At 40.3% G+C, this 26,604-nt stretch overlaps 2 protein-coding genes across 19 annotated transcripts in view; one reads left to right on the top strand and one right to left on the bottom strand.

Moving 5' to 3' along the window:
• The window catches only part of ADAM22 (ADAM metallopeptidase domain 22), a 230,158-nt gene extending 226,703 nt beyond the window's left edge, over nucleotides 1–3,455 (top strand). For 10 of the 18 annotated variants that reach the window (XM_019716244.2, XM_019716282.2, XM_074340694.1 and 7 more), the window contains one exon: nucleotides 2,796–3,455. In XM_019716244.2, coding sequence (XP_019571803.2) covers nucleotides 2,796–2,816 — 21 coding nt within the window. In that variant the 3' untranslated portion in view covers nucleotides 2,817–3,455. The remainder of the gene's footprint in view (nucleotides 1–2,795) is intronic. The other 8 variants (XM_019716213.2, XM_019716226.2, XM_019716254.2 and 5 more) reach the window with 1 other exon arrangement.
• A 7,763-nt stretch (nucleotides 3,456–11,218) lies between these two features.
• SRI (sorcin) lies at nucleotides 11,219–26,140 on the bottom strand. Its single transcript, XM_019716376.2, has 8 exons — nucleotides 25,795–26,140; nucleotides 24,751–24,834; nucleotides 22,617–22,686; nucleotides 17,009–17,052; nucleotides 16,001–16,148; nucleotides 15,364–15,477; nucleotides 14,263–14,321; nucleotides 11,219–12,675 (listed from the first exon to the last, which is right to left on the bottom strand). Exons 1-8 carry the CDS (start codon nucleotides 25,846–25,848, stop codon nucleotides 12,649–12,651), a joined length of 600 nt encoding a protein of 199 aa, XP_019571935.1. The 5' UTR covers nucleotides 25,849–26,140; the 3' UTR covers nucleotides 11,219–12,648.
• Nucleotides 26,141–26,604: the final 464 nt, after the last annotated feature.

A 26,604-nucleotide genomic window follows, 5' to 3' on the forward strand; every position in this document is an offset into this window, starting at 1 on the left:
TTTGAAATCTGTAATATTTATTATGCGGTGAAATTTAACAACCTTTTATATATTTTTGAAAAGCCATATTTCAAAGCATACATGGATTTGATTATTTTTATAAAAATATGATTCACTAGAAGTTTCATTTAAATATGAAATCCTCTTTTACATTTTAATCATGATTCTAATCAGTCTCACAACGTTCCCAGAACAGATCCATTATCTGAAATTGGAGATATAGTCGAGTTTAGAGAGGCCGACCAGACCTCAGAGACTTAACTGAAAAGTAAAACTGAAGAATAATTACCTTTTTTGATGTCCTGGCTTTGTAGTGGTGAGTTACATTATAATGTTGATTTTCTCAGAAATAATTTTGCAAGAAAGTAAAATAAAGCTTTAAAAGCCTGGACAGATTCATGTGCTAGTGGACCTGGGTTCCTGGGCCTTTTGGTTTTGAAAGTTATCTCAGAGCCTCTTTGATCCTGAACTTAAATTATGGGGTTCAAGATAAACATGGATCATTCCAATTTTAAGTCCATCAATTGGGAGTTAGTAAGAAAACACCACTCATGAAAAGCTGATTAGATCACTATAATCAAAAAGACTTTAAAAATAATCAATGGTGTTTTGATAATCATACAAAAATTACCTTTATATGTTAATATGGGAAATAGTAAAAGATGGAACGGAAGAAGATAACTCAGATTCCCAGCATTCAACTTTCAGGTCTTAAAAATAAGACTTGTTAACAGGCATCCAGTTGTGCATGATATGAGTATGTGATAATGAAGTCTAAGGTTCTGTCATTCCTCCCCTCCCCAGAGATTTGCCAAAGTATAACACACCCCTAATAAATTGTCTACACTGATGCTTTGCTCTTTCTAGTCAGGGATATTCTCTCAGCTGTTGTCATGCTAGGATGCAGGTTATTGGAGATTTTCCCACATGAGAACTCATGAGAAAGATAGCTCATGGAAGAAATGGCTGGCCACAGCCCCTTTCCTGAGCTGAGTAGGACTACTATGAAGACTGTAGCCTCTGCGACAGTTGTGTGAAAGGTCTGGTTGGTTCCATCCACCATGGAATATTCCCATGAGCATGTGGCAGAATCCTGCAGAAGAGGCAGCCCCTATGTCTGGGCTCTCTATGGGCTATGGAGAATCGAACAAGCAGATCTTTCTATCTGCAGTCCCTCTGTTACAGTCATCCAGATTTGGCCAAGGTCATGCTTTTCCTAAAAGTGATGGCTTGACAATTCTTTATTCCTTTTTCCTCACTGGGATAATCGTGACTGCAGGTTTTCCCAGCGTCAGTCCTTTGTTCCTCTTTTTTCTGCAAGCTGTCACTTATCCTTTATTCTTTATAACCATTTATGCGGAAAATGGGCTCACTGCAATCTGAGCTCTTTACTGTTCCATACCCTCATCTGAGCATCCATCCAGATCTTTGCTCCCTCAGGCCCCCTGCAAACTCCCTGTCAGCTATTCATTTTTCCTTGTCTCCACCAATAGGTGTCATCCACACACAAAGGTCCTCATACTTGAGAGACTTAATTTCAAAGGGTGAGGAGATGGGTGTCGTTTTTAAATGAAAACGACGCAGAAAGCTGACCTGAAGTAGATAATATAGGTTGCTTTATCTCATTTCTGTGAGGTAGCCACCACGGGCACTCAGAACAAGGTTTCTGTGAAGATGAAGGGAACATAATGAGTGAACGTATATAAAAATATCCACTCAGTCGTTTAGCTATTTCTTCTTTTTCTTTCCCAGAAACTCATTAGGTGTATAATGACATGCCCAGATTTCCAGTAAAGGAATTTGGATGGAAATTCGATGCAATCTAAGTCATACTTAGGTTTTCTTTGTTCATGTTTATAATAATTATACCCAAATCCTATTGTCTGGAAACATCTTGATCTTTTTTTTGGAAGGAAGGATTGGCCTTCCTTCTCTGGTGAATTGAGTTGCATTCAAATTTATCTCGTCAACGTTGTTTCCAGTCCCATTAAGGCAATTACTGAACATTGTAGACATTAGGTAGGTAAGAGCAGAGTGAATATGAAGAACTGATGGCAGAGGCAAGGAAAGGGAAGAGGTGAGGGAATTAAGGAAGTGACATCCTGCCCTGGAGGCATCATTGTACTCTGCTACGTCAGCTCCTGGGAGAGCACAATTTTCGGAGGTAGGGTTGGAATTGAAGGATATGTAGCCTGGTCATTGGCCCAGGGCAGTGCTTTTTAAGTGGGTGATGGTGGTATATAGCATCAAGTGCCTTAGCCCTGAGGTCAGTGCTTCTCAGTGCTGGCTGTACAGGGAAGTTTCTAAAAGGCTTTTAAACTATACTGATGCCTGAGTCCCACCCAGAGAGATTTTGATTTGGTGTGCTACCTAGGCAGTGGGATTTTTAAAATGTCCCCGGATCATTGAAATGTGTGCAGCTGAGTTGAGAGCTACTGCTTTAGCTGGCTGTATCAGAACCCTGGGGAAAGGAATGCTGTAGTTTTAAAAAAATGTTTCATTTCATCTGAGACACAACATTTAATTTATTCAGAATTTTGAGTAACATTAAATGAGGATGTCAAGGTTTTTTGTATTAAAAGATGGTGGTTGTTACAAAGGTTGAGACACAGGTTTAGAGGAAAGAGAGCTGAAAGTTAGAATGTTTGTTTTATCCGTGTATTAGACTTCACAAGGGTGTTCATCCACAAGCATGTAAGTATGGATGGAACCACCAAATCTTTTTCATCTTCATAGCTCATAATATGTGTTTTCTGCTTTTACAACGTGCAATTTTGCTTTTCTCTGTTGTGCAGCTATGGGAGACATCCATTTAAGATCAACTGTTTACATGTGATACATCGAAACTGTTTACTTCAACTTTTATAGAAACCCAGCCTCACGGAATCACTGCAAATCTATCTGCTCTTCAGATGATATGAAAACCCACTGAGATGCCACAAAGGAGAGGAAGCCGTGTCACATCTAGATGCCTTTTTTTTTTTTGTCATTGGCTTAGGATTTAACTGAACCATGAAAAGAACTACTGAAATGTTACACTACAACATGGAACAGTAAAGGTACTGGTATGTTAATGGATAATCTGCATGACAGGTATATGTAGAAATATCACTAAAATTAACTCACATGACCCAATGTAGCAAGTTTCCTAAGGGACAACAGTGGATTCAGAACTTGACATTCTGAAGCTCATCCTCACTGTAGACAGTAATCTATGTGCATGAAACTTCTGTTTATTGTTTTCCACATTTAAGGAAACGACATCCCATAATAGAAACTAGCATGCAGGGCTAAGGCATTTAGGACTTTTCTGCAGGACTTAAAGCTTTGAGAGGCCAATATCCCATATGCTAACTTTAAACATGTATTTTTATTTTTACTTTTCATATTTATATCAGCATACAAGGACAATTGTACATATGTAAACATTTTTTAAATAAAAAAAGCAGCTCTTACACACAGTGTATTTTGCCAAATGCCTAAAAACAATCAGTCACAGTCAGATCGTTGTTATCCATCCAATGGTCTTTAAAGATGATAAGCAGATGCTGTATATATATTACTCAGTGCTGTCAGTTGTGTCTCTCCATAATTGGTGTTTGTCCAAAACTTTTGACATCCCTTGAAACTGTGCATAGCCTGGAGGCAGTTTTATTAAGCAACTAACTGAACAAGAGAAGACACGCCCAGCACAACTTGTGGCGCCACAGCTTGCTGGGGCCGGAGTCCAGTGGTGCCGCTGCTGTCCTACCTGCCTGCAGGACTCCTGGGAGGCCCCCAGCCTGTCTGCTTTCCTTCTGAGGGCCACGCAGCTGTCACCGCAGCTGTTGTCTTTCAGCGGCAGAGCACATCTGCTAGTCCCATCCTGCAGATCTGTGAGGCCACAGCAGTCCATCCAGCTGAGATGAAGCAAGTACACCAAAGACACACGAGACCATGGGCTGCTCATGCATTGGTGGCTTCCAACTTGCCAATACTCTAACCGTTTGTGGCTAAAGTTTTGTTCTTTAACAAAACTTTGTAACCACCCTTATCTGTGAAATGAATGACTTGGTTGAATCAAAACAACTTATACACTGTTTATTAAGGATTTTTATCATTAGTGGGATGCTTGGGTTCCAACAGGTCATTGTGCACTGACTTGGAAGTGAGGCGATAGAAGGGTCTACCAGCTGGGCTAGGAAGCCTCACCAGGCCACAGAGGGGGAAACCTAAAGCTCCACGTGTGCAGTGACTGTGATGGTACCCAAACAGCAGGCAGGGGAAAGAATCTGATGTCTTCAACTGTCTATTTTTCAATCCATAGAAAAGGAAGAACTCTAGGTCAAAGCCCCTTCTTTAAAACCCGAATTTGATAGCTGTCATAATGCAGCTCTGTCACTCTCTGCGACAGCTTCCCTCTGGAGGTTACCCTCCTGAGCTCAGAAATTGTTGGGATTGACCAAATGCTTTGATGTGAAGAGTACTTCTGAGTTTTTCCGTTTTCTCTCCTTTTTCTTGAGAGGAATGGAATCGGCAAACAAGGTATCTTCTAAATTTGATGTCTCCTAGTAATATCTGTGGACAAAATCCATTTCATCTCCATGAGTAAAATAATCTCGGCTGCCCACATTGAAGGGCTGAGTTAGAAGGCCATGTTTTTTACCATGTGTGTGTATGTCTTCTGTAATGGACCTCTCTCGAAAAGTCTTTGAAAATGTTTGAAAATTAGTGTAATCATCCAAGATGATAAAGTGTAAGCAGCATTTTTCATGAATTGGTAGGGATGTAACTGTCAATACAAGAACAACAAAAAATGATCCATCAGACGCGGGTTTAGAGTGTTGGGTGACGTCGCCACATAGCTCAAGCCAAGGACAGGAGGGCAGATAGATTTAAAGATATAGCAAATAAAGTGGCTTTTGACCAAGAGCACTTTTATGTGCACTGAATGTTTTCTGGTATTGAGTGTATAAAATGCTAATGTTATAAGGTTTATTTTGACTATAAAAGAATTTATAGATTTGAATGTAAGGTACCTCGTGTATATATGCTTCCTAGTTACAGTTACACAAGCCCTAATGTGAAAGAATCCGCAGATGGTTAGCTAGGTAGTCAACAGATCTCCTCACCCCTTTCTCTCTTTCCTCATCTTCTCAATTACTTTTTCATGAAAATTATTCTTTCAAGTGAAAATCATTATTATGTGCCTTTTGGGAGACATGCTTGTTCTAGAGGGTATATACGTAGTTTATAGTTATCCTCCTCGGTAATAACCAATCTTCATGTGGAACTGAATGAAAGTGTTTTATTTGCAGAGAGATTATGATTTTATAGTAGCTTTAATGTTGTGTTCCGGGTATCTACTCTAAGAATATTTAAACATTCTTATAGCCATTTGCAGAATTCTTTGGCAAGTTTACAATCTTAGTGGATAATTTTGAGAAGTCCCTGTATGTGTACTCATGGTTGGAGTTCCAGCTGTATTAAATCCAAATATTGATGACTTTTCATCCATGGAGGCAGGGAGAATGGACCCATGACACTAAACACAAGCACAACATTCTTGTTATGTTTTTGAACCTCTATTTTGGAGAGGAACTTTGAGGTCACATAGCCCTTTCTGTCATGCAACTACTATTTATATCCCCGGTCTGCTAGGGGACTACTATGCTAAGCAGAGAAGAGCAGTTATTTGGCCTGTAGGTCCCATTGTATGCCTTTTTCCTCTCTTTCTGAAGTTTTGTGCATAGGTAAGACTTCAGGTTGACAGCCCTGCTGCCTGAGATATTCCATTTAATCCATAGCCAGGACAGTGTGGTGGTAAACTTTGATTTAAAGAAACACTTAAATCTCTCCACTCAGAGTGTCATCAGGGAGGTGTGGGACCCCAGGGGGTCCTGAGGGAACTGACTGGGCAGACCAATTGGTCTCTGTGTCCAGCCACTCTTTCTTTAGACAGGAAGTGGTGTCTTCCTCTGGTGTCGCCTAGCTAGACTGTGATCACAGGTCACATGCAATCTGTGGAAAGGAATGAACTCAAACAGTGCAGCAGAATGAGGGCTTTCAATTTGCTGTAGTTGCTGTATTTTTTTTTTTTTAAAGAAACCCAGTGCTGTTCCTTAAAAAAATAAAAGTTGATTAATAAAGTAAATGTAGGGTTAAAACATATTTTGATGTTTTGATATAGGTGTTTATTAAGTGATAATACAGTCTCGCTCTCGCTCTTTCTCTTCCCTCTTGCTTTAAAAAGGCCTTTAAAATTATGATTATACATAAGGTCAGTCCAGCATACATTTCTGAACATAAGATTGATAGGGTGACTAAAAGAAGTTGCTGAAAAGATAAAATTAGATATTCTCTGCACTTTCAAAGAAGTCTTTTTTTCCCTCTCATTTTTTTGGTTGAGTCCCTTGCAGATTTACATAATGTAATCCTATCTGTGATCCCAGTACCTCTTACCATTTTAGCTTTTGTTCTTTACTTTGTATAGTTACCTGTGGGCCAGAGCAAATAACAGTATTTCTATTCACTTCTTTCCGTGTTTCAAAATCCCATTTGTTCATTTATTTCATCCATTCTTCATTTCTTGCTGTCATGAGTTCTATTTTACCTTATATCTTTAACGCTTTAACCATTTCCTTGTGTTATTCAACATGATGATAAATCCTTACCTAAGGAGAAGGCTCTTTTTTACTTCAAGGAAAAGGAATTTATTGGAAGGCTATCCAGTAGCTTGCAAAGTATATGGGAGCACAAAGTGCAGCGCTGAGTGAAGGGTTGAAGGAATGAATGAGGGGAGTTCAGAGGCCTGCTGTCATAGCCCGGTTAGGACACCACTGCCAGCTGCTGCTGTGGCGCCCCTACGGTAGCGTATTTCAAATGCCATCCTAACAGTTGGTAAGTTGGCAGGAATTTTCCATGAAATGCTCAGAGTCTCATTTGTAGCATAATACCTACTTATTAATGCTCCTAATGAACTTTTTCCTTGCACTTCTATGTTTTCCTCTAAAACTGCTACCCAAATACTTTTTTTTTTTCTTAAGTGGCATCAAGATGAATTTCTCATTCTACTGGCTTAAAATATATAAGCAGCAAACATTTCTCTGGAATAGAGCTTAATTTGGGGCTCAAACTTTTTATTTTTTCCTCCTCTGAGATATTTTCTGACTTGGTGGGACTACTCTGAGTTTGGATGCAGTTTTCCTCGGGCATAGGACAGCTAAGGACTTTGATAAACAGCTATTATTTGCTGGACTGGGTGGTGGCCAGCACACTCTTGTGATAATTGGCTGAGAGGCAGCAGCCCTTCTGGCTGTGTGAGGTGGGAGAGGTGGGGGCGGGGGAGAGCAGCCACACCTGCGGGAGCCCTTGGCTCAGGCTCTGTGGGCAGGTGCTTTTCATTCCAAGAGGCGCATTTCCACAACGGCAGGTGCAGAGCATACCAAGATGCAGGGGGACCTTACAAATCGGGATAATAGTTCTGTTACATTTTATTCTTGCTTTGTCAAGAGTACCCAAAATGGAGCATCTTCTGGTTCAGTTGCTAGGTAGAAAAACACAACATTCAAAAAGAAACACCTGCCTAGTATTTTTGTCCGTTACATCCAGAGCCTGACAAATAGTAAGCAACCTCCCTGGGGGGTTTGAGAGACAGTTGCTTCCGCTCCCTCCCTACTTCCCCTTCAGTCACTCTCCCTTCCAGAGCTGTCAGCCCTTCTCTCCTGTGATAGGAACTTTCACTATCATGGAGGTAAGTCCCTTCTTTGCTTAAATTGGCACTTGAGAGAACCATAGGGTGCAGAATAGGGGGGAGAGGCACCTTTAGTCATGTCCCATTGGCACCTAGGCATGGATTGTGCAACTTTGGACATCAGATTGGTCCTCGGGGTATGTTTCAGGATAGAGGGGAGATAAGAAGGAAGCTTGGGAGGTCGTGGGGCATTTAGTCCTGGTATCAGAGCAGAATGGAAATCCATATGCAGGGCTTAGAACACAAGATGGCCACTGGGGGCCAGTGGGGATGGTGGGGAGAGCAGTGTGAGTGCTTACCGACAAACAGGCCTGTGTCCTTTGCAGTTCTTTTGAGTGTTGTCTGTATAAATACTTTATGGTCCAGTCCAGGATGTGCCAGTCACAGCTGTCTGCTGTGTACCTGTTGCGTGGTTCACAGAACCTGTATTGTACCTGGAGGTGTTTCAAGGCTGCCAGGGTTTTTATCAAGGGCATCGTCATTTCATGTTTTCAGGTATTCTTGAAATCAAAACCAGGGAAAATGTTTTTTTCTGTTTCTGTCTTTTTTTTTTTTTTTTTTTTTTTTTAACAAAAAGGCATACAATGAGACTAGTAATCCCGTTGAGATAATGCACTTACAAAATCATCAATGAAGTTTTCAAAGAGTTTATGAAGGGCGTTTTCTTCTCAAGCTACAAAATGTGTATACACATATACTAACCTAAAATTTAGGGCTTACCCTCTTTATGAAGTTTCACATGTAGATTTGTGTTTCTATGGTCAAGCTCTAAAATAATGCCAATAGCCCCCAAATGTTTAAACACAGAGGTGCTAAATTTTACCAGATAACACAATACAGAAAGTGCTGTTATAAATTAATATTCAGTAATAAGAGTTCTTGCTAAATTACATGTGTATCACTGCCTGATTAGAAACCCCCCTTTTCTAATCCAGCACAAAACCAAACTGATTCTAACAGCCAGTCTTTATAATGGGTAAAAATGACCCAAGACCTTTGTTTTGTATGGATTTTTTTTTTTTAACACTAACTTCAAAAGTACTTAACAAAAGGTTTATTCAGGATAGCTAAGCATATACTCTTTTTAACTTGCTGGAAGACCTGCCCCTCCAATCTAGAGTCCTAAAAAGACAGCTCTTTTGAAACTGGGCGTTCTACCTAAACATCATTTCTCTGTTAGCCAAGGTAGGTCTGTGCTAGCATTTTCCAGTCATCTTCCAGGGGTGGTGTCTGCGGGCAGTGGATGTCACTTTGTGGGGAGTATTAATCGCCGCAGGGTGTCACTTCTGGTAATCAAGCATGTGTATATCCTTAGATCGGCTTCGTTTGAACAGGACATTCTCTCTGCCTTGCCACACTTCAGGTTCTTAAGCTATTTTAAAAATGACTGGGTTTTGGCAAACATCAACTGAAATGTGTATGGCAACTGCTTTCCTGAGCGTGATTTCTTTTATGGCTGCTCAAGTTATACAGTCGCTCTTATATTGTGGGTCAACACAATCTTGCTGTTTGTAAAGATCACTGTAACTTGAGGTTTAAATTTCTGGCACAATTTTATTAGTATTCACTTCTGAAGCTAATAAGATACCCCCGTTTTCTATGCTACTCTCATTGTAACAATAAAGCGACTTTCAATAAAAGATGTATGTTATTTTGATGCATAACTCCCTTTAATCGTATTTTTCTCCCAGCTAGTTTCTTTCAGGAGCTTAGCAGGGGTAACATAGGGGGTGTTTCTTCTCTGTTGCATGCTGTTCTAGAATGGACCGTCAGCATCAGTACAATCCTTCAGTAAAGCCTGAATGCTTAATTGGTTGGATAATTTCCTCAGCTGGGTGGCAGGCAGCGTCTCCACTCTTTATCCACCTGCTCTGCCCATCTTTTCCACGTTCTCCCTGACCCTAACAAGGATCGATTTCCTGTGTCCTGACCTAGAGCCCAGGCAGTGGTGCTTATGTCACTTCACCTGTGTTAGGTTCTAAAGCAATGGGCCTTGGATGGGCTCAGCGTAGGTTCATGAGTTCATTGACTGAAAGTTGTCCCACCTGGCTGCCGCGTCATCTCCCAGCAGCCATTTCACCCACAAGTCTTTTTACCCTGGCTTTCACTCCCTTGTGTACTTCCCTTGTCTTCAGCTCATAGTCTGCTGCAGAAACAAGTAGTTATGAGAAAAATAGAAGTCGTTGACTAAGGGTTTGCATATTTATTAAGACAGTAAAAAAAAAAGTCTTATGATTACATATAGCTTCATTTCTTGTATTATTTTAGGCATATATAATAGTTAAGATGAACACTGATATAGTAACACTCAGCTGAGTGAAAGCAAGGTCTAGTTCAAGAACAGCAGTTTTACTCACATGCCATCACATGGACTTAACAGCACCCCCTGAACATGCTGCCTTGAGCCTCCACGCCACAGGAGAGCTGGGATTAGGCAAGTAAAACTGCTGCGCTGCAAATCTAAGCCAGGGCCCCCAGGCAAGCACCAGGCCTCCTGTAGCCACACCCAATGGAAGTGCTTCAAAAGGGTTCTAAGTACTTAACTTATGAATCTCTTGAAGCCAAAAGTCTGAAGCACGTTATCTCCAAAATTAAATCTTGAGGTGATTTGAGGAATTTCATTCTCGAAATGAAATATGCAAGTCTGAGCTCAACCAAAACATGCTCCAACTAGATGCTTTCAAAAAAACAGACCAAACAACAGGTTCAAAGAAAGTGGTGAGTCTGCACTGCAAGCATATAATGAATGCAACACACAACCCAACATAAAATTCAAATAAGGCAATACGAGATTCACTTGTAATGAAGACTTTGGCTGTAATTGAAGAAAGGGGATGGATACGTTAAATCTGTCAAGAGGAAGGAAACTTTCTAACTGCAGGGACAAACTAAAGATGACGCTCCATGCTTTCAGAAAGAGTGAAAGTAGAAAGTGGAAGAGATAAGATGACATGCTACAAGGTTTCAATAATTAAAATTGGATTATTTCCAGAGACATCGTTTTGTAATACTTGAGCATTTAATGAAAAACAAATTCAGAACCATGGTTCATGCAGCATGGGACTCATCAAAACAGGAGGATAGTCCAAACATGGCCCATAAGCTTGGGTCAGCAAAGACCTTCTTCCTTACCATGTTCTAGTTATTCAGGAAATGATCCTTTCCTTAAACTATCACTTCCTAAGAGGATCCTGGTGAGTTTGGAGCAAACAGCAGGAGCTGTGACTCGGGGAGAGTTCCCTGCCTCCTGGTTCTGAGCCCTCGATGGCCCTTTTCTGGACAGCTCAGGCTCAAGCCAAGGTTTGTGGCCTCACAGACAACACATCTGGAATATAACCTTGTGATACAAAGTAGGCTGCTTCACATTCTAATATGTAGCCCAGGTGTGACTACTTGACATAAATATGTAAGTTAGGGTTGAATAAATATTTATAAAATGAATATATTTTAGCAATATTTGAAAAAATAGTGAAATGAGGCTGAAGATGCGTAGAAGTGTTTTATTTGCATTGGTTGACATCTAATTGATTATCAGAATAGTAGCTCTCACATTGTACCCTAAAATTAGGTATTCTGCTGGCAGGGGAAAAAAATAGACCAATTTCATTATTTTATCTGTTAAGCTTTCTTGCACAAAAGAGCAAAACCAAGCCAGCTTTACATTTAAGAAACAGAAACATTATTGGTGCTTATTACACCAACATATTTTTTCATATTCAAATCTACCCCCCCCCCCAAGATAACAATACCTGCTTTTCGAAGATGGGGAAACTGAGGCTCTGAGTTTATCTAAAATAATCAAACCATATATTTAGTAAGAGGCACAGCCAGGATTAGTAACCAGATCTTACTTAAAAGTACATGGTTTAAAAAAAGGGGGGGGGGCTTCCAGTATAAATGTTAATACTTGCTTATCAGAGAACATGCGGAAAATAGGAACAAAATGAACTCAAATTCATACCCTGACTCCCAGTGGCAGTCACATGAGCAGTTACTGGTAAACTCTTTCTGGTCCTTTTGCTGTGTATATTATTTTTTTTTAATGTAAATGTAAATACATGGCATATCAAAATGGGAAGTGTTAGTATTTAAAAAATTAACGTCTTTATAGAAAAATTGGAAAATCCTGAAACCTACGAAGGAAATTAAAATCACCCAGAATCCTATTAGTCAAAAATAACCATAGTTAATATTTTCATATATTCCCTTTGTCTTTTCTGTCAATTTTCTTTTTTACATAGTTAAGCTCATAATGTACAAGGTTTTTAAGTATAGTTAACATTGATGATGACAAAGAGAATCATGGTGACAGAATGGTATTTGCCATTCAAATTATTCAATAGGTTTTCAAGAGGCAAAAATCATCACTTATGGTCCCTGTCCATTCATACAGCCATCAAAACCCCTATGAGCCTTAAAGGCCGCACTAAGTCTCCACTAAGGAACCCTGACATGGATTACCATGGGGTGTTTTTTTTGTATCCAAGTAGGTCTACACAGTTTTACGTACTAAGAACACTCCATACCATGAAAAAGCCCTTCTAGGAGAGGGATGACAACAGCTGTAGTCTGATGACAAGGTTTTAATATCCTACAGTGATAAGTACAGAACGTATCTTAAACATTCTGCACACTTAAATTTGCATAAGAGGTTTAGCAAGAAAATAAGGCACATGACAATGGCTCAAGGAAAGTTCTAAATGATGGAACAGACTTCATCTTCTATTTATAAAATTCCAAAGAATTTATTACCTAAACTAAGAGAAAACTTCAGATGTACATAAAGTAATAAACCTTTACAATAGTTCTTAAGGAAAAGTAGGGATGTAAGTTTACACATTACTGAAGGCAAGGAGTAAAAGCAAAAAAGAACTCCAGCTGGAAGGTCAATGACGTCCATACAGCTTCCTCTTGATTTAAACACTCATCACACACTGAATGAACTGAAAGAGAGGAAGGTCAGCGTTACACTGCAGATCTCTTAACACTTAACACATCCTAGCTTAGTTTAGGCAGCTGACATTTTGGTATTCTAATTCAAATCATGAATTTAAAAATCCTTTATAAAATAAGAGTACATGACATATGGAAAAGTTCATTTTTTTGAGGGAAGCAGTCTAATATAAAATCCAGTGGGTTTCCCACATCAAAGCTTTTTATAGGGTAAGAAGCTTAATGGACAACTTTAAATTCCAAATAATATCGAAGACTCTAGAAATGGGCATGGTCAAAGGTACCTATTGAAATACCAGTAACAGTTGAGTTTATATGGCTATATCACGTGGGGACATGTGAACTGCACAGGATTACCCCATTACTCTAACAGAGCTCCTTTAAACAGTTTATTCCCTTAGAATCCACTTAATTAAAGTGTAGCATGCACAGAAACAGACTATTTGGCTCTTCTGCAATTCAGAAACCCCAATTTAGTAGCATCAGTACAGGCTATGCAATGTCTGCTTGCTTCACCACTAAACACACCTCACTGGACTGCTTTTTCTATCAATTTTCTTTTTCATTTTTCCAGCACCAGTGAGGAACTGTGTATGCTAATCCTTGCAGCATTCCTGCAAAGTCAAGCTAATTATCCCTATTTCAGGGAAAAGGAGGCTAAGGATCAAGATGTTTAGCTCTCTCTTAAGTGGCCCCATTTGAGTCCAAGGCCTGTGCACTTTCCACTTCGCAGGCCACCTCTATGGAAACAGTAGCTGACTGTCACCTGAGAAGCTGCACACTGAAGATAACACATCTTTAAGGAGAAATAACCATATTTATTACACAAGTCTTTGTATTCATAACTATGGCAACTGCTAAACTGAATACATGTGTATCTTGGTATTTTGTAATGGAGAAACATTTTAGAATATTCAGTTATCACAGTGATTTACATTCTAAAAGTAATTTATCAATGGCTGAACAAAAAATGGAAACAACCAAACATCTCCCTACCTTTAAGTATATCCAACTACTGTCATCAAAGATGGCACTTGGTTACCTTCACAGCTGTTACATGGCCTATTAAATACATTGTTGTGAATTATGACTTCAGTTTGGGCCTGAGGTGCTCAATGAAGAGCATGGGTGTGCCAAGCACAGCTTTGAGCTGTTAAAATTACTTCTCAATGTCTGAGATGAATTGTTCAAATGAAGGCAAAAGCAGACGGAACATCTGCACGGTGTTTTTCAAGGACATTTCTGACTGAAATCTCACAACAGCCTAGGGGAGAAGGCATTATTAGTATTTCCTCTTTCCTCAGTCTCAGAGCAATGAAGAAACCTGCCTGAGGGACCCCGCTAAAGAGGGGGACAAGCGGGGCTTTCACCCAGGTCTTACAATGCAAAGCAAACAGTGGTCCATGGATAAGAGGAATAATAAATGAAACCAATACATTTTGATCATTTTGAGCCTTGTGATCACTTAAGCCTTGATTGCCCTCTGGCATCCTTAAGGTGCTCTTAACAGCTAACTAAAAGGGATGTCCATTTGGTGTACATTTTATTTATTCACTTCTGAATTTACCGAGACTTACATCATCATATGGGAAATTCACAACACCTTGCTGAGCAGTATCCCGTCTTCGAAAGTTGTCTGTAAAAAAAAACACCAGTGAAATTTACGTGTTTTTTTTTTAAACATCTTATCTGAACTCACAATAATTAATTGTTTTGGCATTGGGTTCAAACTGCAGTAACATTTACATTGTATAAGCAGACAACATAAAGAATAGACCAAAGCAAAGAAGCCAGCTATATGAATAGGAATAGATTTAACATGCAGCAAAGTAATACAATGTGGGGAAGTTGGCCAGTTGTCTTTTTCAGTGTGGACCTGGAAGAAAACACCTTATCCCAAAAATCAGCAGAAGCTGTGACTTCTGAGGCCATTACTTACTGGTGATGAAAGCAAGAATATCAAACTTCTTAAGAACATAGATATTGTTTAATTAAGGAATAGATGGATAGAGTCCCTAATATGACAAATAGGCTGTAATAAAATATTCCACCTATTTCAGTTCTGTCCTATTGAAAGGGATTTACTTACATTAAAAAAAAAACAACCAAAAAACTGCCCTCAAATTTTGTTAGGATACAAAAAAATTATAAAGCTAGATATTAAAAAGAGTAAAAAGAAAAGGGAGGAATGGAGTAAGAAAAGATATACAAAAGAAAGAGAAAGAATGGAGGGAATAGAAAAGTGGGGATTATTAATATCTCCTCATTTAAGAAATACACCTGAAACAGATGACATCATTTTAAACCTCCAAAAGGAGGAGTTAGGAAAGAGCTACAAATGAGTAATTACATTCTTTTCAAATGTTTCCCATACTAGGGAGAAATCACAGACTATTGCTCATATTCTGATCCAAAAAATAGTTTCTTATGTTCTGGAACATTTCAGTTAAATTTAGTTAGGATTAGTTTAATGCCAAATGACTTACTAATCTGCAAATATTTCTGAACAAAAAGAATTATTCTGCTAGATATGCTTAATAGCAATGTTAAAAAGCCAGTGAAGTTTGGGGAACAAAAGGAGAGTGGGACAGTAAAAGTTCAGAAACACTGAGAAGTGAAATGTTATAAAAACTGTGGTTTCTTGGCCTGTGGAGATGACACCATCTCAAAGAACACACCTGTTAGAGCTCGCAGTTTGACGCAACAGGCTATGTAGTCATCAAAGGTGATCTTTCCATTGGTGCTGTATCGTTTTGCAATTGAATTCACGGCCTGGGGACTCAACCGAAATCCTGAGGGAAGAAAAATCATCCAGCAAAAAAAAAAAGTTAAAGGATTACAAAGAGACCATTAAAAGTAAGCAAGCATAATTTTTTAAGACTGAGAGTACTCATTTTAATTATGAGTACACACTACTTATAGAAAATAGAAACTGGCTTCATGTAGCACTTACCGTGTTTCCTCGAAAATAAGACCTAGCCGGACCATCAGCTCTAATGCGTCTTTTGGAGCAAAAATTAATATGACCCGGTCTTATTTTATTTTATTTATTTTTTTAATTTTTTTTTCGGTCTTATTTTAATATAAGACCTGGTCTAATATTATTTGTAATATAATATAATATAATATAATATAATATAATATAATATAATACCCGGTATAATATAATACCGGATCTTATATTATTTTTAGCTCCAAAAGACGCATTAGAGCTGATCCGGCTAGGTCTTATTTTCGAGGAAACACGGTAGTTTTAGAAATAAAAAAAATAATAAAATTACTTCTACCAATGAAGTTGGAGTTGGCCATACCCACCCATTGTTGTCAGGGCCTTCTGCAGTTCTTGAGGATCCACTGTTCCACTTCTATCGCTGTCAAAACTGATGAAGTGTTGTCTCCAGCCATTCAGTACAGACCACAGTTCCTTAAATTCACTGAAACCCATTGTGCCTGACAGATCTCTCTGAACTGTAATTAAGGACTGGAATATATTTTCTTTTTTGGGGGGAGCAACATTTTCTAGTGATTAAATCAAAGATCAAGGATAAGGAAATTTAATGTTCTTTTTGCTAAGAAGGTTAAAAATGTCAGGCGCTCTTTTTGGTATGACATAATAAAAAGACGCTCTAATGATACACTAAAAAGGGCCTATGGAGAAAAAGCTCTAAGTATATACTTTGTGGTGAAAAAGACAATCTACGTGATGTGATTACAAGGAAGTAACATGGCCATGCTGAGCCACATGTGAAATGCAGCCTTGTTACTGGAACTGGGCTGCACTTTGTGGGTGTCCCAAGCGATGCTGCTTACTTTGTGTCCTGGGGTGCGTTTTGGCCCTACCACTCCCCAGATAAGCCCTCCCAGAACCGGGGTTTTCACTTTTGAAAATGAGCTGAGATGGAAGGCACAGTAGGGTCAGAACGAGCTCAACTGAGTCCAATGATCATGCTGTGAAAAATCCCACTGTGCCCGACAGATCTCTCTGAGCTGTAATTAAAGACCGGGAGAGCCCACTGCCTGAAGTTCAGGTGTGAGTCACACAAGGCAGTCACCATTAAAGCACAAAAGCTTCCCGGACCGCTTGCATTTCTATACTCGTCTTCTCGGATGCTTCCTTGAATTCTCGAATAACCAACATTCTGCTTAAAGTTTCCTTCCTTTTTTACGCCAAACTCCATCTTCAAAGCCAATGATTTCAGAAAACTTCTTTGTGGTCATGTGTCACTCTGTACTTAGTGGGTATTAATTCTTAGATGAATTCCTTTAAGAAGAAAGTGTTTGTTAAGAAAAAATACTCTAGACAGTAATCCAGGTAAAGGATACATCCAGCATTGAAACCATAAGCCGACAAGTCTCCAGGTTAAAAGCTATCAAATCAAGAAAAGTTCTATTAATACAATTTCAAAAATTCACATTACATTAGATACATTCAAATTAATTAGGAATGTGATTATTTATACACTTTTTATGCGTTACTCAATTTATGTGGAACTAAATTATGTGGAGCTTTGAAGTACATTTTTCTTCCAGATATGATTCCTTCTAGAACACAAGTTTGATTTTAACAACATTATACAAATTTTTTAAAAAAGTATTGCATGATACTGTTAATATTTTTAGGTGTGATTATGGTTTTGAAGTTGGGAAAAAGGAAGGCATCCTTATCTTTTAAAAAAGTATACACTGAAGTTGTTTGTAGGTGAAATGAATGTTAATAAGGTATCTGGAATTTTCTCCAAAAGAAAACAGGCAGGGTTATAGATGAAACAAGAATAGCAATACATTGACAACTGTTGAAGCTGAGTGAGGAGGACATAGAAATTCAATGTATAATTATCTCTATTCTTGGATAGGCCTAAAGTTTTCCATAATATACTCTTTAAAAAATATTATATACTGTTTCATCTTTGAAACTGTAACATAGTGAGTTCAATTCACCATAATGAATCACAATGTATTATATCCACCATGGTAAGTGGGAAGGTCAGGGTGCTTGTAGCTACTCATAATTGAATACAAATAGCTGGTTTGCTAGTTTTTTGTCTAGTCATTTTTTTTTCCTTTTTCCTCTGATGTCAGGCCCTGCATAGTAAACTCCTACCTCAAATAGCTATGACCTCTTTTCATATATAATAAACTTTTATATGAAACCAGATAAATACACTGACTAGAATTGTGTTATATGAGTGTGCTCTGGAGTAAGACCCAGTGACCGATTTAGCGACAGCCATTGTTCAGAAGCCTTCTAGTTTACTTCCAGTTTGAGGGTGTTCAGAGGGCATTTCTATCCATTTTCAGACATCCAAATAGAATACACTTATTGACTAATGGCCTATTGATAATCTACCTGAGCATTAGCAAATTAATAAGGATTCCTTGCATCTTACATTGTGTTAATGGGAACCAACGACTTTAAGGAAATACTATCTAGGTACAAAGAAACTGTAAGATTAGAAGGCAGAAGTGACAAGATCACAGGCAAAGCTAGCATAAATTCTGCAAGTTTGTGAGCATGTACACAGAACTAACATTTTTTTACAGCTCTTACCAGCTTTGTTTTTATCTCTAACCAAACTGAATTTAAAACACAACTGACCTAACTCTTATGACTGTAATGTCTCCAAACAGCACAAACTACAGGTTTTCCACTTTTAACAGATTCCTGTGTTTGGCATATTTTGGAACCTGAAATAAAAGATTTAGGACTCTTTCTATTTTGGTCCTTCAATCTCCACCTGATCCACAGATAAAATTCTCTGAGGTGAGAGGAGGCAACACTTTCCTACACTTCTAGACAGCTTTAGGCTCCATTCATTTCCACTGTCACTTCCTCGGTTTAGTGAGCACTTCTCTCAGCTGTAAGACTCCAGTGGCCACCTCACACTTATCCCTGACTCTCCATGTACCCCACACTCATGTCCCCCAATTTGCTCTTTCTCTCACAGCCAGGATAGTACACAGTCTTTTATATAAAACCCAGTAGAGGTGTTGTACTGCTCCCAGGATGAAGTCCAAACACCGTAATTGGCACATAAGGTCATACACGTACCTTCCCAGGGCAGCCCGTTTCCTACTCTTCATTCAACCCCAACACACCATCTTCATGATGAATTTCTCACTGAACCATGCCTTTTCATCTCTGCGTCCTTTGAACATGCTGTTTTATGTGCCTAGAACACAACGTCCCTATCCCACTCACTTCTGTCTGATTTCTGCTCGACTTTTACTTCTTCTCAGTTTAGATATCAGTTCTGCAAAGAAAACTTTCCTGACCTCTGTCTGGGTTATGTGCCCCTCACAGAGATGATGCCACAGCCTCTGTACTTCACTTATCTCAGCGCTTTTCAGTGTCCCACAAGCATTGTTTGTGGTGGCACACCCTAGCACGTGGCAAATGGTGGGTGTCCGTTAAAAATGTGTTGGCTGGACAAGTGAGTGAATGGATGAGACGGAATTCTCTCATCCCTCTGAAGAAAGCTCAAAGACTCTAAAGTGGATATGGTTTTTAAATAAAATCTTTTACTGATACTTACAAGTAAAGGATAATCCCTTAAGTCAAATACCAATCTTAAGTCAAAACACCAATCAGAATATAAGGCTATGATTTTTCCATTTTAGAAGATCTTCCATACTCATGAACTGACAAATGCCTATTACTACATACTCATTACGTGCCAGGCTCCGTATATGAAGAAAAATGGAGATAAAAGTACGAAACTGGACTCTGCCCTAGGCAACAATCTAAGAAAAAGACAAGTTGTGCACATAAAACTCTAGTCAAGAGAGAGAGTGGCAAACCATAACAGGCACCAAAAGTACCAGGAGGTGCTGAGGAGAGGTTCCTTCCTAGCAAGGAAAGACTTCATAGAAGAAGTAGCACTTAAGCCAAGCCGTGAGAGATAGAAAGATGGGAGACATCTGGTGACAGCCAAGTGGAGCGAGGGGCCAGCATAAGCAACGAGAAGCAAAGTCCAGGGCAGGCAAAGGAAGTGGGAGGAAGTACCTTCTAATGAGGCTGCATTACAGAGGATCTTAAGTTCCCACTAAGCTGTTTAGCTTTTGTTTTGTAGGCACCAAGGAGCTACTCAGATTTTTAGAGGGAGGGAGTTGACAGGTTAGAGCTGTGTGTCAGGAAGAAAAGAAATCTGGTCGATTTTTTGTGAGGATTTAAAAGGCAGGGAATGAGACGGGCAGTGAACAAACAGAAAATTCACCATTCCAGACAGTTCTAATGAACTAGAATTCTGATGTCTAGTAAGTTTGGGTGAGGACGCTTGCTCAATTCTACTTGTATTTTTTCCCCACAAATAGTTTTTTATTAATGCTAATTCTATTTTAAATAATTTCAAAATAATCTTTGCTGTAATTTTACTCTTTTTCCTGTTCGTTTGACTAGAATGCCTCAAACATCTTTTCTTCTAGTAGAAATCCACAATGTAACAGACCTAGCAGGAAAGCCCCACCTCCTGTTGTATTTCTCAACTGTGCCACAGAGGAACAACTACACTCAAGGAAAAAAGAGCTGAATTACTGTCTTACAGACTAGAGCAACTGCCCGCATTAAGTCCACCTCTGGTGTGACTACTTCCTTTTAAACTGGTTAAGAAGGTGCCTGCAGGTGGAGAATCTCCCCCCACCCGCTACCTGTGCTATTTTGGTTTGAAAGCTGGGTTTAAAAGACGCATTAGTGTATGATTCCTGTATTGCAAAACTCACTCAGATACCTCTCATGCAGGATGGCTTTGTGGTTCATTACAGCCTCCACCACCAGATGACAGTAAGCAAATTAATTCAATCCCATGGTCCTGATGACTCAGGAACTGTCTTTTCTATAGCTCAACGACCAAAGGCCATCAATAATGAGGCTTTCTCAAAGGAAATTTTTAAAAGGAGTGCTTTTCAAGGATATACAACCCACTTTGTTAGTCAGATTTTCAAATCTACCACACCTTCTACTGAAAGAGAATAGAATAATGGTGTACACTGTGATACAGCTCAGTTTTATAAACCCTGCTCGAAGACCTTGGTGTACTAGCCCCAACTGCTTAAGGTTAACAATTAACAATGTACTGCCTACAATAATAATAAAAAATCTCCTAATCTAGAAAGTGCTTCTTTTGTTTAGGACCAGATTACATGACAGAAATGCAAAAGGTTCCTCTTTTATATTAATTCCCCCAACAAGGAAATATTAATAGGATACTGAAGTCACATAAAACAAAGAATGATAAAAACAGAAATGCAAACAGTTTAAAAAGAGAGCCAGCTAGTAAACAGACCAAGTCAAATGGTCAAAAACCGCCACTATACTTCTCGGGTGTGGATTGTAGTCGGAGCATTTTAGTTCAGAGTGTACTAGGAAGTTGGCACTTCTTTCTGTCCTGCCTCAATCAACAACTGGCAAAGAAGTCAGCAGCTACAGCACTTCAGTCAAAACAGTCCTTTCAACCCTGCGTATCTGTCATGGTCAAGATAACGTGGGTGATGAGAAGCCCGCCAGGATGCAGCATCTTTGCAGTGGTTCCCTGTCTTGTCTGTAGCTCGTGGCAGAGAGCTCACAAGGCAGGAAGGTGGTATAAGGGCTGAATTACAAGGCAGCACATCCATTCTGTGAGGACGGCGGGAGGGGTGGGAAGACTAGGAAAGAGTTTAGGACTTAGGAAGGGCGTACCCTACTTAGTCCAAACACACTGTCTTTAGTGGAAGGAGGAAAGAGCTGCTGAATGTCATGACAAGCATTCCTGTTGCCAGCAGCTCAGAGACTGGAAGTTCAGAACTAGCTCTCTGAGGCCCAGGGGTGGCGGACAGGACCAACCGCTCAGAACCAGGAGTGCAGGGCAGGCCACTCAGGCACCAGGTGCGCAGGGCCAGACATTGTAAGCCCTAAGTGCCACCAGGCTTGGCACAAAGCAAGCTCTTAGCAAAAAGCAGTACATGTTAGCCAGTGTGAATGAAAAAGGGGCTATGTAATAAACCTAAGAAGCTACTGGGGGGCACATGGCAGGCCTGACAAGCTCAGTGACCAAAAGTAACCCACCACACAGGATTCCTAACTGGGTAGGCCATGGCGGATAGTCCCGTCTTCTAGCTTCCTTAGTAAAGGTCAGTCTTTACCTTACATTGTTATTGTGCATCTAGGATAACATACCTTTGAAATGTCAGAGTAATTTTCTTTCCTAGACCCCTTGAAGGCACAACCGCAGGCACGAGCACGAGGTCAGAGCAGAGCAGACTACAGAACCCCTCATTGTTATCTCGTTCCCCGAATACCATCTCTCTGTGCTGTAAATGTTAATTATGAACTATCCTGTATCCATAAATGTAAAAGTATGTCCTCCATTTCACTTTTTATCCAATCCCAGAGATTTCCCTGCTTTGCTTTTACCTGCCCCCTTAATCTACCACCAATGGTTTCATGTAACCCTCCTTACATCTCCTCCTTTGAATCTAATGTATAAAATAAGCTGCCAAATTGCCAATCTCCGGGACATGTTCTCAATCTGTTGCGATTTTGCTACTGCACATGTCCTCAAAATTTTGGCTCACACAAACTCTTACGAAACTTTTCTACAGGCTGAACATTCTTTCATCGACACGCCTATCATTAATGACACCTGACCTGGCATATTTTACTTCAGCACCTTAACTGGTCCTCTGTGGAGGCCACATAAACTGTCTCTGCCTCGAATGGTTCCAGACACATGGAACTCAAGTCCAAAAAAAACCCCAATTAACTGGCAAGTAGTGTGGACTGATTTCTTAAGACCTGTTTTCAAATTCACATTTTGAAATAATACACCAAGTTTAGCTTCTGAAATTCTACATGTTACTGGATCAGAAAAGTTCAGTTTCCTTGAAGTCTGTAACCACAAGGCACAGCTAACATATGAAATGCAAGAGTACCAGAGAAACTTTGGGAGGGTCAACTTACGTTTGTATCCTCCAGCAATGCCCGACTCGGTCAGGCATTTCTGCAATTCATCAGCATCGATTTGCCCATCCTTTTGGGGGGAAAAAAATAGGAAGAGGAATCACAATAGTAATTTGTACCTTCTAGTTTTTTGTTTACTTTCAGTCTTTAATGCAGGAATAAAAATAAGAAAATGAGTATTATCATGCATGAGACTTCTTAAGGAATGCCTTCCAAAAATAGGCATTCTTTTCCTCATCCTACTTCCAAATACAATTTCACATTGAAAGATAGACAAATTGTTACATCCTCTCCCACAAGTGGATAATTGAGGCCATAAAAAAACACATTTAATAGCTAAGTGGGAGTTCAATTTCAGACTCTGTTTTAAATAATTATTACACAAGAATTAACAAAGTCGGAAAGCTGCTTACACCAATACTTTAGTATTTGCAATATCTGTCATCATTTCCTCTAAGTTCCTGAATTAGGTTGGGCATAAACATTCTCAATATAAGGTTCTTCTTTTACTAAAACACTGAGGTGAATTCAGTTTTTTCTATTGATACATGATTTTTAAATGACACATATTTTTTAATGAATGAATAAAACCAGTTTCTGTCTTGAACTATTCTTCCCTCACTCTGAGCTAGGAACACGCCAAAGTTAAGCATTTTAAAATAATGTAGTTGCTTAAAAATCTTGAAAACCTCCTTCTAGCTTTTGGGGGAGAGAGGGAAGAGGGGGGTACACAGCTGACATGAGTAAATAAAAAGCTTGGTTCAAACAGAGAGAGAGAGACAGAACAAGAGACCTTTGTGATCACTTTTGCTTATGATGTGAATGGGTGAATGTTTCTTTTCAGGCCCCAATTACTTAAGTTCCCAGTGGCTATTCTAGGTCAGAATTAGATATATGTTACTTTCAGGGGTTTTAAAATAAAACACCTAAGTCCATGGGTATTATAAGTGCTAAATGAGCAGAAGGATCAACAGTTTGAAAGACGACGGCTATGCTGATACAGGCCAGGGCTGCTGAAAGCTAAGCAGGTGGGGTCACTTACACAGATGGAGGCACAGGCAATCTAAGAAAGTGAATATTGAGCTTTGCTGTGTCTTGTGGTTTCAAAGATACAGATCATTAACAGATCAAGCAGATACTTACTGGGAGGCTCTTTCAGTTTTAGACTCAATTTTCCACTCAATTTCTCAAACTGCATTTCTTAGAGTGCTATTCTAAAAGGTGGTCTTAGGTTTTTATCCCATAATATTCTATGGCATTTTCACATGAAGATTGTGTTACTTCTAGCTTTTGATCAAAACAAAGCTAAACTGAATTCATCTGAGCAAACATTCCCTCTGGACATGTCTGGGTTATACCAACAGCATATTAACCATACACAGTGACCACGTGAGCTAGGGAAATGTCCTCTCAATCCCCACCTGCACCTGTCAAATAACTCAGAATGTAGAGAAGTAAAAGGTCTTGGGGAGCAGATCTTCGTCCTCTCTTTGGGTCAACAGGCCACAACACTTAATAAGGACATAGAAGATCTGACCTAGTAACAGCATCTGCATCAAACAGAAACTAAACTGTTCACAAGATTAACTTCCTGATAGTAGAGTAGTAATTTTCTTATTTTGAGGCTGGTGGGTTTTTACTGTAAATACCTATTTCCTAAGGGGGTAATTGATTAACAGTCAAATTTAACCCAAAGAAAGTGTCCATTAATATCTGGCTATAGAATTACTAGTACATGCCTTTCAGTTGTGCAAACAGGGGTTTATGTTCACCAGATACGGAATTTCTTCTCTGGAAACCACCCTGAATCCTGACAATCGAGTCACAGTTCTAAAGACATCTATCTTACAGATCTTAAAACATATTCATAACCCCCTATTCTGTTCAAGCTGACACTAATTCAATCACAAGTTTAGTTCTGAATGGAACTAATATAAACACCAGTAACACTTTGTCCTAATTTGTTCTGAAAACTCAGAAATAAGTGACTATAAGTTTCCTTCTTTCTCTTTTTTCTTTTGCAAAAGCAAAGGGATTCTTTTTCCAGAGGAAAGGTAGTTTTTCTGTGCCACTGTAACAGGCTAATACAAATGTAGACTCTAACCATTCTCTAATATTAAAGAGAAAAGCTAACCTGTCCAGCTACTGAAGCAAAGTAACCATACAGCGGATCCTGAGTTTGTCCGGGAAACGAAGGCCCTCCAGGAGCCCCTCCATACTGTAAAACAGGAAACACAAATTCGTCATCATATCCCTGAAACAAGTTTTATTTTTTCACCACCGAGTGTCTTTGTGCAAAGCCAGGCAATGGCCTGCCCTTCACTTCATTTACCTCCCCACCACCGGGCACACTCTAACTGCACTCACTCTACCTCTTTCTTCCATTCTCACTCCAGTCTAATTTTAAAAAAACTGGCGGCTTGGACCAAAATGAATTGTCCTGACTGTGACATCTGCATAAGTGAAGCAACTTTAAAAACCCCTATTAACATGCAGGTTACTAAGGTAAATGCAACCCAGGCAACAATTTATGAGCAGGGCTTAATTTTTTTTTTTTTTTTATATAGTGTTTATGGTATTTTCAAAGCATTTTGAGACAGGTGTTGCCAGAGAGGGTAAGGTGTGTCTCGGCTGGGCTATTTCGCCACGAGGGAATATTCTTGGAAACAGTTTCCACGACAACGCGCATCCCAGAAGCCAGGCTAGGCGACTTTCTTCTCGGAGAGCTTTTACTCTGGCGGTCCTTCCTTGACTGTTGTTTTTTTTTTTTCCCCCTCACCTTGTTTTAAAGAGAGAGGTAGAGCTGTGGACCATTCTAGGTTAAAATGGCTGTTGCTCTTAGGGGAAACACAGAGGGAGGGAGAGGAAGCCAACACCCAATTTGCACAATTTCACGCCGCCTGTCCGAGAGTCACAGGGTGGGCTTCTGGGGTCGCAATCCACCCGTGCCTTGGCCTTGCGTAGCCACCCGTGGGGAGGCAGAAGGAACAGAGAGATGGAGGGAGCCAGAGAAAGAGCCTGAATGGCCTGGGCTTGGGGCGAGGCAGCGGGCAGGGAGAAGCCGGGGGCGGAAGGTGTCGGGGGAGCCGGCTCAGCAGAGTCGCTAAGTGTGGTCTCTCGGCGTCCCCGGGACCCAAGCGTCGCGCCCGGGCCGCAGTCCCGCGCGGGCAGCACTTACCTGGCTTTGGTAGAACCCGCCGCCACCGGAGCCAGGGTGCCCGGGGTACGCCATGGTGCAGACTGCGCCGCCACCACCCTACGCGCCCTGCCTCACCGCCCGCCCTCCCGCCGCGGCCGCCCCGGAGCGCACCACGCGGGCCGGAGGGGGGCGCGTTCAGGAGCCGCTGCCCGCACGGGTTTCCTCTCTTGCCTCTGTCCCCTGCCTGCGCCCAGCCCTTTTTTGTGCCTTATATGCCGAGGCCGTGCATCACCGAAGGCCCGGTAAGTGACTTAAGACCTGCGAATTAATTCACACCAGGGACTTGCCTCCCTGCGAAACGAATGGCACATTCCAACATCAACTCGGAGCCTGGGGAATTCTAATTTTCTTCCTACTTGGCTATTTTCTGACGTTTTTCATCTTCAGCAGTTTTATTGGCCGGGGCCGTCCGGCTCTAAGCTGAGTGCAATATTGAGGGAGAGGGGCTGAATACATTAGGGCCCCTATTAGATGCTCGAGGGGCATGGAGGTGTTGCAAAATCAAAATATGAAAGCGCCCTTGGAACACAGGAATAAACTTCAGAAACTGTGCCAGGGAGCGTTTGGCTTGGGGTTACATATTTCACTGAACAACAACGGCATGTTTCCTTGCTAGGGGACATTGTCATCTCCTGGTTAAACTGGGCGTAGCTGGATGTGGCTTGGGTAGGACAGAGGGCTTTTACTGCGCAGGGCAGTCCCGCCCAGAGCGTCTTTAGAAAGTGAGTTGTTTCAATTAGTATCTGCATGACTCAGGCAAAATAAACCCTCTTTCCAAAATTACTCAGC

Source organism: Rhinolophus sinicus, linkage group LG09 (genome assembly GCF_036562045.2).
Source record: "Rhinolophus sinicus isolate RSC01 linkage group LG09, ASM3656204v1, whole genome shotgun sequence".
NCBI lineage: Eukaryota > Metazoa > Chordata > Mammalia > Chiroptera > Rhinolophidae > Rhinolophus > Rhinolophus sinicus.

Bases quoted from the DNA above. Each gene is read 5' to 3' on its own strand.
- SRI (XM_019716376.2), bottom strand. From the start codon at position 25,848: ATGGCGTACCCCGGGCACCCTGGCTCCGGTGGCGGCGGGTTCTACCAA. The intron at 15,478-16,000 runs GTGGGTATGGCC...TTCTTCCCTCAG, and splicing joins GAAGGCCCTGACAACAATGG to GATTTCGGTTGAGTCCCCAG. The intron at 14,322-15,363 runs GTGTGTTCTTTG...TTTTTTTTACAG, and splicing joins CAAACTGCGAGCTCTAACAG to ACAACTTTCGAAGACGGGAT.